Source organism: Melanotaenia boesemani, chromosome 6 (assembly GCF_017639745.1).
Source record: "Melanotaenia boesemani isolate fMelBoe1 chromosome 6, fMelBoe1.pri, whole genome shotgun sequence".
In the NCBI taxonomy this organism is placed as follows: Eukaryota; Metazoa; Chordata; class Actinopteri; order Atheriniformes; family Melanotaeniidae; genus Melanotaenia; species Melanotaenia boesemani.
The window spans coordinates 21285543-21296129 of NC_055687.1; the positions used below are offsets into that span (position 1 = coordinate 21285543).

General features: G+C 37.9%; 2 protein-coding genes across 5 annotated transcripts; one reads left to right on the forward strand and one right to left on the reverse strand.

Annotated features, from left to right (window-relative positions):
- Positions 1 to 47: 47 nt before the first annotated feature.
- Positions 48 to 7365, reverse strand: rxrbb (retinoid x receptor, beta b). Of its 4 annotated transcripts, none has more exons than XM_041987292.1 (12): positions 7195 to 7365; positions 5894 to 6087; positions 5469 to 5622; positions 5118 to 5297; positions 4839 to 4892; positions 3284 to 3444; positions 2973 to 3102; positions 2326 to 2452; positions 2171 to 2212; positions 1979 to 2070; positions 1778 to 1883; positions 48 to 1679 (listed from the first exon to the last, which is right to left on the reverse strand). In XM_041987292.1, exons 2-12 carry the CDS (start codon positions 6032 to 6034, stop codon positions 1532 to 1534), a joined length of 1335 nt encoding a protein of 444 aa, XP_041843226.1. In that variant the 5' UTR covers positions 6035 to 6087; positions 7195 to 7365; the 3' UTR covers positions 48 to 1531. The 4 variants fall into 4 exon arrangements, with proteins under 4 accessions (XP_041843226.1, XP_041843227.1, XP_041843228.1 ...); XM_041987293.1 differs by having other exon boundaries at positions 7204 to 7360; XM_041987294.1 differs by lacking the exon at positions 7195 to 7365 and adding an exon at positions 6971 to 7121.
- Positions 7366 to 9000: 1635 nt separating this feature from the next.
- Positions 9001 to 10186, forward strand: LOC121641422. The gene is made up of 3 exons (XM_041987532.1): positions 9001 to 9083; positions 9625 to 9728; positions 9825 to 10186. Exons 1-3 carry the CDS (start codon positions 9001 to 9003, stop codon positions 10184 to 10186), a joined length of 549 nt encoding a protein of 182 aa, XP_041843466.1.
- Positions 10187 to 10587: the final 401 nt, after the last annotated feature.

The window sequence follows — 10587 nt, forward strand, 5'->3', positions numbered from 1 at the left end:
AGGGGAAATATTGTTTTAAGTGACACTTAGAAGCAAGGAAAGGCAAGTAAAACTTAAGCGTCTTCATTTTTTATTCTTTTTTAGTCCACACAACCCATGCTTCAAGTCACTTAACTTTCAAGAGCATAGAGATCGATGACAAGCTCACCAACACAGCTCATCTGGTGTTAACACGTGGCCATCATACAGACCTCATTTGGTCTTGTTTAAAAAAAAATCTGTATGTCCACAGGTGTTATGGATCTAAATGTGATTATAATTTGCTTTTTAATAAACTGCAGAAATATTACGATGAACAAGACAGCTACCTACAAAACAAGAGGGAAAAGTAGGAAATACAACCGAGCATCAAAAGAGCACAAAAAAAAAAAAAAAGCTGAAACAGTCTCAGCAAATCCAGTGCAACCCAAGACACATTCTGCTTTTTACAAGTGAAAACTAAAAACAAGGGCACATATTATGAATTTTATAATTTGCATTTCCTGATCAGAATTAATATTTTCCAATGTACATTTTCCCTGAACAATTAATTTTGCACAGTACCTTAAAATCATATAAATTACAAAATGGATTATTCCCTTTGCACTGGACATGACTTACTTTTTAAACCCCTGAATAACTTGACAGGCGTATGCAGTTTACATTTCATATTGCTACATTTTAAACAAAGAAATTCTTAATTTTGCATATATTCTTAGGTTTGTGGTTAGGTGCAACTGCACCAATAATGTCAAATTATCTCGGAAATAGCACCAAAAGACAAACGCTTGACAACTTAAGAGGCCAGGTGTTTGTTTAAAGTTATGTTTGAGAAATAGTCCATAGAATGTGTTCAGTACAGTCTAATCATCAACCACAAAAGTGATTTTTTTTTCTTTTTAATAGAAAAGATGGAGATATACTAACCATATACGAGACACACAAAGCTGATCCTCAATCAACACAGACGAGCTGGGTTGGACAGTTTCAACCTGTCCTCTATCCCAGGGTTTGCATTCTATCAAGTCAACTGGAGGATGCTGTTGGACACAGTTTCCAGCGACTGTTTGGTACAATAATGGACTTTCAGATCTGTTTTGAATTAAAATTTATGAAAAAGATTGCATCCTTAATGCATGCTCATAATTCAGCTTGTCTTCTCTCGTGTTTTTTTTTTTTTTTTAATCTTAAAAATGCTTTAGGGATGAGCTTAGATGGAGAAACAACTGAAACTTCATGTTTAGGTGTCTAAAAAGTTCATATAAAAATGAGTACCCAAATTATAGCATCTGTGAGAGAAATATGTAAATGTTTACATTTTTAAAAATACTCATGTTTTACTATGGTTACTCATGAAGTTATGACGACATATAGCACCAGCTTGTACATCATGCCAAGCCTTGGGTTTGGTCTAAAGAGCAAATCTGCGTTGCACCAAAGTGTAACGCAGACAGCAGTGAGACAAACTGACGAATCTTAAAAGAACTTAAAGTGCCACTCCAGTCCCACGCCCGCTTCCCAGACTCCAGCTATCTCAGTACACAATTCCTATCTAAGACAACTGATGGGGAGCTTCAAGCATTTCCATGAGGAAAGTGTCAATAGGCGTGTCACCGATCAGCTTGAAGAAGAAGAGATGCTCCAAGCACTTCAAGCCAATGGATCGCAGTGCTGGCAGTCGAAGGAGGAGCTTGGCAAACCTGCAGTGAATAATGGGGAAAATGTTTAGCTGGAAAAGAGCAATAATAAATCGTGCATCACACACCATTTCAAACCAGACATAACTTAGGATCTTTACCTTCCCTGCTGCTCTGGATACTTCTGTTTGCAGTAAGCTTCCAATGATGCATAGACTTTTTCTCTGAGGAGTTCCACCTCACCTGTGTTGGACAGCCCTTTAGCATCTGGCAGGAAAAATACAGATAATATAGTCAATAAACAATACATACTACTGTGTGAAAAGGAAAAAAAAAAGGTATTTTCTTGCATTGTTAGGTACCTGGGTTGAACAGAACGATAGCACGGAGGCAGCCCAGCTCTGTTTTGTCCATCTGCATATCTCTCATTTTATTGACAAGCTCTGTCAGAACCCTAAATTATGACAGTATTTTTTTAGTGTAAAATACAAAGAAAAGTGCATGCAAATGTTAATACCTTATAAGCAACCATTAGCATTAGTATGTAAACATACCTGTCAAATATGGCGCCAACTTCTACACTCTGCACGCTCTCCCTGCCATAAACAGTTACATTAGACATTACATGCAAAAACTTAAGTCAGTAAGTTAAGTTGTAATTTCCACTTGTGTGAACTGAAGACTTTTTTTGGAATCTTTATGGATTTACCGATCAAAAATGGCTCCAACTCCTGCGCTGTGTGCACTGTCACGCTGCAGCTCAGATGCCAGAAGAACTCCATCCTTCAAGGGAATGGAGCGATGGGAGAACGAAGCAATCAGCAGCTCATTCCACCCTGACAAATTAAATACAGTTACACGCTAGCATATGGCAGAATGAAATAGATTTCAATAGGAAAAGATATTAATATATTAATATCAAAACAGACCAGGAATTTCATTCACACAGGCTTCAGACGCCTGGTTATAATCCTACGGTTGCATTTGCTTCATTGCATCCAATGTGTCAGTGCAACACAATATTGGGAACATGAATTCAGGTACAGTGAAAAGTAAAAAACTGTTTAATTTAATTTACAACATATCAATTTCTGGCATTTTTAGAGCTGTTCCATGTTGTTCTTGTATTATAATTCTAAACATTTTCATTCATTAACAATGTTACAATAAGAAACAGCATTGCACTGAAAGTGGCCTTGGCCTTGTTGCTAGAAGTCTTTTTAATACTGCGACATTTAGTCCTCTGACAGAAATGATACAAGCCTTCCATCAATAAGATGCAGTGTTTTATTTTTAAGCTCCCAAAGTCATGTGTAGATTCTCTTTTGTTTTGAAGGTACTTTTTTTTTTTTATACCTGCACGCAGAAGGATGACCTGATCATCAAGGGGCAGTTCAGAGAAATGAGGGATTCTCTTTGCCCACTCCACCAAAGCAAACAGTTGTTTGTCTGCAGTCTGGCAGATGTTGGAAACTGTATCATGGGGCTGAAATCAAACAAGACATCATTATGACTTTCTATTAACTGATCAGCTATAAATGCAAAATCTATAACTTTGCAAGTTTGTAATTGAAAGCAGATTTTTAATGACACTGTCTTAAAAACAACCAGAACACCTGGCTGACACGGTTGCTCATCTAAATCTACTAAATGTTGTGATCACTCACAGAGTTTCCTGCAGAGCCTCCATCGGAGTGAAGCTCAGTTTTCTGCTCAACAGCCATCTCTGCCTCTAAGATCTTCTCCACAGGCATCTCATCATTCGCTCCGCCACTGAACTCCAGTTCTCCTTCACGCTCTCGGTTCCTCTGACGCTCCTCCTGCACAGCTGCCAATTATAAAGCACAACAGGAACAAATTGTAAATTGGTGAGTTTAAAAGGACTACTAGATAAAAAATTCCATTATCTCTACAGAGTTGCTGGTACAGAGAACATTAAATTTAAAATTCTCTAATGTCATATGACAAAATCTTGTTGGCTTAACAATCTCTAAAGATTTGTCTTTAAGTAGAAAGAGAAAGAAAAGTGAATCCTTTGGAATTGACTGTGTTTCAGTGTTAATGTGCTGATAAATTACAGACAGATAGATGGCATGCCAGGACATGAATGTCCTGATCTTTTGCCCCTGACTTCAGGCGAAGATGTCAAGAATTAACCTGTATGCAAATACAACAACGAATCCTATGAGGCATATTCTACAAGCAAGTGTACATTTTTTCAGTCTACTTTTTATATGACGTCTATCTGGGAAGCTACATAAGTGTTATTAAGCTATAAGAACTCATACTGATAAATTCTGATGAAATTCGCTTCAGATTCTACACAGATTTTTAGCTGGAAATATTCCAGTTTTTCTGTTTGAAGGAAAAGCAAAATTCTTAAGAGTTATTTATGAATCCTAAGAACTCATCACATTTTATAATTAATCAATTTAGGGCCAAGAATACTTCCCACTGTATTTTTAGGTTGATAAAAACTGTATATGTGGATGGTTTATGTGGGTTATTTAACGTGGAGGCTATTGTGTGGATGGATGGAGGAGCTCATCCGCTGCCCTAGCTATGTAGATGCAAAATCGTGCTTCTTTAGAACCTTCCAGATAAGTGGCTTTTTTGTATGGTGTAAAGTTTTCCAGAAAACCCTCAAGTTTTAAAAAGACTCCTGAATGTGCTGAGGATCAAAGGATTTTCCCCCATCCCAACTGTAAAGGCACCCTCATATGCTATCATCACAAAACACCTAGTGGGACAACTATGGAGCTAACATCACTGGGAGCTCAGACACTAACAAATCCGCAGCCATCAGAAAGTGACACTGCTAGGTGATTAGCTGGTGATGACAATGAGCATTCAGACTCCTGTGTGCCTCAACCCTGAACCTAATTCATAGCAGCCTGGATCTACTCTTAAGACTCAAAATACATGCTGTCTGCTTCAAGCTGACCTTATGGCCTCCATTAAAACGTGAGCAGTTATAGTCTTTAATGTTTCAACATCGGTCCAATCAACCAGATTTTCTGTACATTTACACAAACACAGCAAAGAGCTACAGCTGGCTGACCAAGAAGTCCATCATCACAAAGCTGTATAGCACAGCAAACCCCACTCTCCTTCAGTCCAGAGCACAAATTCACACATGAATGTCATCAACTCTGCATTTCTAGCACAACAGGCTCATTGTCTAATTAACATGACAGTATCTTTAATATTACAGTGACGTACTCATCCATCCCTCATCTTTTCCATCTTCGTTTATCCCCTTTACATGTTTGATCACTATTGAAAGATGGAGAAAGGGTAGAATTGGAGAAAGTGAAAGAAAGAGTAGAGAGAGGGTTAGTTAAATAGACCAGCTCCAATTCCCTGTCTCTGTCCTTTTGTTTATCTAATCCAAAATCCAGTCTGACCAAAAAAATATCATATGCGTTGATTTCCCTTTAAAAGCCAGTCAGGGTCTCAATATGAATCTAATATTTTTGTTTTACATTTCTTTTTGCATACCTTCTCTCTTCATACCCATGGCCAGGCACTTCTGGTAGCGACAGTACTGGCAGCGATTGCGCTGGCGTTTGTCAACCAGGCACTCTTTGTTGTCCCTGCAGGTGTAGCTCAGGTCTTTGCGTACAGTTCGCTTGAAGAAACCTTTGCAACCCTCGCAGCTGTACACTCCGTAATGTTTGCCTGGAAATAACAAAAATAAACAAAATTAAAAGTGATCCCAACACAACACTGAATAAAAAGCAACAGTCTGATAGACATTCTGTGTGTTTTTTTTTAGCAACAATGAGTAGGATTCATTTTGTGAGGGAAATAATCTATTAATGAATCTACTAATGCTGGTTTTAGACTTACCAGAGGAGCGGTCACCACAGATCACGCACATTCGTTTCTGAGACAGCATTATTCCTGGGCTGTGAGCTGGCATAGGCCTCAGGCCAAATGGAGGCTTGATATCTTCTGAGCTGCTCACTGAATGCATCCCTGATATGGGGGCTGAAGAAGAGATCTGGAGACGAAAAAATAATAATAACCAATGGCATTACAGTGTTTTAACTGTCTACAAAGACAACAAAGATATATTTTGTCTTTTTATGTATATTTTATAAACTGTTGACAAGTTGATTGCAAACAAGAAGGAATATCTATCCATTACCCTCCATTAACATGTCCTTGGGGTGTTAACAGTGAAAGAAAATGCCCCCTCTCCACTGTAAACACTTGTATCCCCCAGTGACGGGTAGATGAGGTCAACACATACACTAACAGCTGCTAATTACCTGACTGCTGCTGATGGGTCCAAATCCAAGAGAGGGTGAAACCACAGGGGAGTTAAGCGAAGGACTGATCACTGAAAAAGGAGAACCTAAGATGTTGGTGGGGCTGTTGGAGGCTGAGCTGTTAGGTTGCTGTGAGGACATGGCGTGTTAGCTACCTATTGAAGAGAACGATGTCCTTTCGTAAGGATATCAATCTGAGGGTGACACAAAAAGACATTATTAGTTATACAAGAATCACTGACAGACTTTGCAGAAATTTGCTCTCAAAGTGTGTTGCAGGTTCAGCTGATACGATGCCAGAATTCAAGCTTAGCTGTCTAGGTGCTGACCTGCCAAATGTCTGTGTTTAAACCTGGTCAAGGTAATGCACTATAGGTGTCAGGAATGATAATTATTACCATACAGTCTACAGATCACAACGGCTAACCGTGCAACATGTTCCTAAAAAATACGGTTAGCCAGGCTACATATAACCGATTAATAGCAAAGGTTCCCCCCAAAATAATTATCTTACAGACGAATCTGTTGGGGACCTCAAGATGATTTGAATTAGTTAAACCAGAATCCATAAATATTCGCAATAATTTAAACTTGACTAACTGGCAAGAAAAAGAAAAAAAATATATGTATGTATGTTTTTGAGGGTGTTGACGTTTTTGGCACCGTTTCTTTGTTCAAACTTTATTAGTAAAATGGACATTAATGGCGTTAACTGGGTTCGGCACTAATGCTTTTCTTTTGGAATAGCACTATTTAGCGTTTCTGCTATGATACGTAGTTATCCATACATTAGGATTACTATGTTAAATACAAAAGCGAGTAAAATATGGATGGCAACCACAAACATAAATGCAAATTTTCAAAAGCGCTTACATATATGCATCACATTACCAGTAATTAAAAATATTTTTAAAATGGCCTTCGGTTATTTTCACCACTGGCTGGCTGGCTGCAAAACGGTAACGGCAGTACAGACCGTGGCCAGACATTTTTAGCTAGCATTAGCTTTGTTTACCACACGCCCGACATCTTATTTGAAATAACTTCTTTGGTTTAAAAAAAAAAACGTAAACATACCCCGTTAGTCATCTAATATTATCATTACTCAATGGTCAACGAATCACTTAAATAAACACACTTAAGTAGAGCAATCGTTGCCAGCAGCTAGCAGATCTGACTCTGTTGCCACTAACTTAGCTAACGAAGCTAACATTAGCCCGATGCAAGGCTCAGGGTGAAAGCTCGAGGAAACTGCTGTTGACAAATTAGCTCATGGTCGCTTGAAGGTTAGAATTACGTACCAGACACACCTTCGACGCATTGTTGAAAAACGCCTCGTTGTATCTTTTCTAATCTAGACAAGCGCTAGACAACAAGGTCGACGATCAGATAGAGTTTACTTCAGTTTGACGCTGTTGTTGTTTACAGGCCATGATGGCTCAGTGCCACTATCCACTGAAGGCCAGAATGTCTCATGGGACCACCCATAACAGTATTGTCATATGACACCTATGAGGTGCAGCTTAATTTTTGCGAATATTAGCATAGGCTACAATCACGAGCTACTGTTAAAAAAAAAAATTGCATAATAGTTAACAAATCAGAGTCACTGATGAGTTAGATAAGAATAACACTGTAAATCTGATTTTATATATATCTATATCTCTATCTGTCTATCTATCTATCTATCTATCTATCTATCTATCTATCTATCTATATATCTATATATATATATATATATATATATATATATATATATATATGGGGGGGGCGGTCAAAATTGAAAAAACAACAAATTCTAACAGAAAAGATGTATGGCTTGTGGTTAGAGTAGTTGTGACACATCATCTAATCTGTTTTTTTAAAAAATGTGGGGCAGCCACACCTACATGAAGAGCTGGATTTTTTTTTTTTTTTTTTTTTTTTTTTTTTTGCATGTGACTGAAGAAATATATTGCCCAACTGGTTCTTACACTACTGATTTTGCTAAGGGAAATTTTCCACAAACCAACATGTCTCACACAGGGTTATTTTTTTTTCAGCCTCATTAACAATGTGGTTTACCCCAGGGTTAAGAATAACTTACTCCAAATATGCAAGATTTTGTAATAGTGCCTCTTTATTTGAGAGAGAGAGAGAGAGAGAGAATTAGCAGAATTTGCACAGACAAAGATGTACTCCTTTAGAAAACAGTGGTTTATTAGCATATTTGCATATTGGAAAATCATTGTTTTGCATAAAATTTTTAAATACTAATTCTTTAATACCATTTATTATATTCAAACAGCACAACAAGCTTATAGTCTTTCTCGTCCAGCCTCAGTCACTGATGGATACTAAAGACTGTAATTTTTATTCCAGCCTGTTCACAACTATCATCATCACTTCACCTGTAAATTTATAAAGCTGTCCACATGTAATGTAAGGCATGGATGTAATAGCATTTCATCTAAAACAACAGAAAGCCACTTATAACACAACATGTATGAGAGAGAGAGAAACTTGACAAACAACTTTATTTTTAAGTAGTTCCTGTGGTAGTGTCTCATAAAAAGCCAGGTGGCATTCTCACCACAAATACTTTGCTGCTCAGAGTAGCCAGAACCTTCTGTTAGGAGCAACAACTGGTAATACCAGGACATAAAATTGAATGATTTTTATCTTTTTTCTTTTTCCGTCAACATGAAAATAAACGGAAATGTTTTGATGAAAAGGACTTTGATTATCTCAGGTTTGTTTTATCCATGCTTTTTCAGTACTGCATAACCTGTCCTCATTTCACATGTGTTTATAATATAGATCCCGAACTGCCATTTATGTCGACACATAACTTATTTAAATCTATACTGAAGCTTTAATATAAACATAAATTTATTTATTTATTTATTAACTTTTTTTTAACTCAAATCCATGTGACCAAATTCTTCAGTGTTCTGTCAGATCTTCAGACTTCCTCCTTACAGACCTACAAAGAAGCAAAGAGGTACTGCAGAGAGAAATACACTGATTTGGCAAAAGTTAACAACTCTGCTGACATGGAAAATTTAATTGCTTTAGTTTTGACAACAGACAGAGCCTGGATAGGACTGGAGATTGGAGATGTTGGGATGTGGCATTGGTCTTTGTCAGAATCCTGGAGGGATGCTCAGAGTCACTGCAAGGGCTCATCATCTGATCTAGTGAGCATACAGTCAGTAGAGGACAATAATGCAGTCCGTAATGTGTCTGCATCTCAAAATGTATGGATAGGCCTTTTTAGGGACCCCTGGAAATGGTTGGATGGGATTAACTAATGATTCTGCTTCTGGAAACCCAACCAACCAAATTACTCTGGGAATCAGAGTTGTGTTGCTGCCAAATTTACAGATGGGGGGAAGTGCAACAATCTTAAATGCAATGGAAAATTAAATTTTATTTGTTATGGTGGTAAGTTGGAGTTCCTTACTTACAATCTGTTTTTCTATACTAGCAAAGTTATCTTGTAGAATTTGTTCAAATTCAATAAAACATTCTTTTAATATTTCACAAATCAAAACAGAGCTTTTTTTTTTCCTCCTCTAATTCAGTGTGTCTTGTTTTTCAGAAAAAAAAGTTAATTAGAAATCAGGTTCATCAGCCACCAGTTCACAAATTACAAAAGAGAGCATTAGCAGCCCAGCATCAAAAACTGCTGAACTTACAACATCAAATACTGCAGAGTTTGTGTCACATCTATTAAGCACTGGGTTCAGCAATCAAAATACAGAAATGTCAACTATGACAGCAGCACAACTTCTCCCAACATCTTCAGACTCAACTCCAACAGCCACTGTCAACAGCCAGAGTTTCAATCAGGGTATGTTAATAATATTACGTGTGTTAGTGATCATTTTGCCTTGCTTTGCTTAAAGTGTTAAAATAAGATTTCCTTATTGTTGTTGTGTTTCTAAAGAAAACCTGGTACTTATCCAGGAAAACATGAGGTGGATTGAAGCCATGAGTTACAGCAGGGAGCACCATATCGACCTTATCCACATTACCACCAAAGACATTCAAGACTTGGTGATTGAAAAGGTGAAGAATGCCACATCATCCCATGTTTGGTTGGGCCTGCGTTACACCTGTAGTTTTCAGTGTTGGTTCTGGATCGAGTCGACTTTCAGCTGCCACCAGAAGTGGGTGCCAGGACACGGTCCTGATGAAGTTTATGACTGTGGTGTTAGTGGTGCCATTGAGGCCACTGGGAGGCAGCAGTGGGCTGGCTTGCCTGAGAAGGAGGAGCTGAATTTTATCTGCTATGCTTCTGCTGGATGAGTGTGGACAGTGATTCTTAAAATGACAAATATGTTTAAGTTTTCATCACACTGGACAGAACCAACATGTTTCTACTGGTTTAAATTTTACTGTATATTTGCTGTTTGGGTAAAGTCTGACAAATTTGACATCAAGTCAAACGAGTCAAACGAGTCAAATGAGACATTAAGGTTGTTTTAATGCTGATTCATGACATCATGCAGTCTTTGTTAAAGTACACCTGTCTCCTCTATTGTTAAGACTGAATTTCATTAGATATGAAAACATCATGTGGTGTGTGGGCGTGCACATTCACAGTCATGGGCAGCGAGAGTAATGTGAGATAATTGATCTGCTCTGTTACTTTTCACTCAGGGGTTACTATTTGCATGTTGACCCCCCCCCCCCCCCGAGTTTGCCCC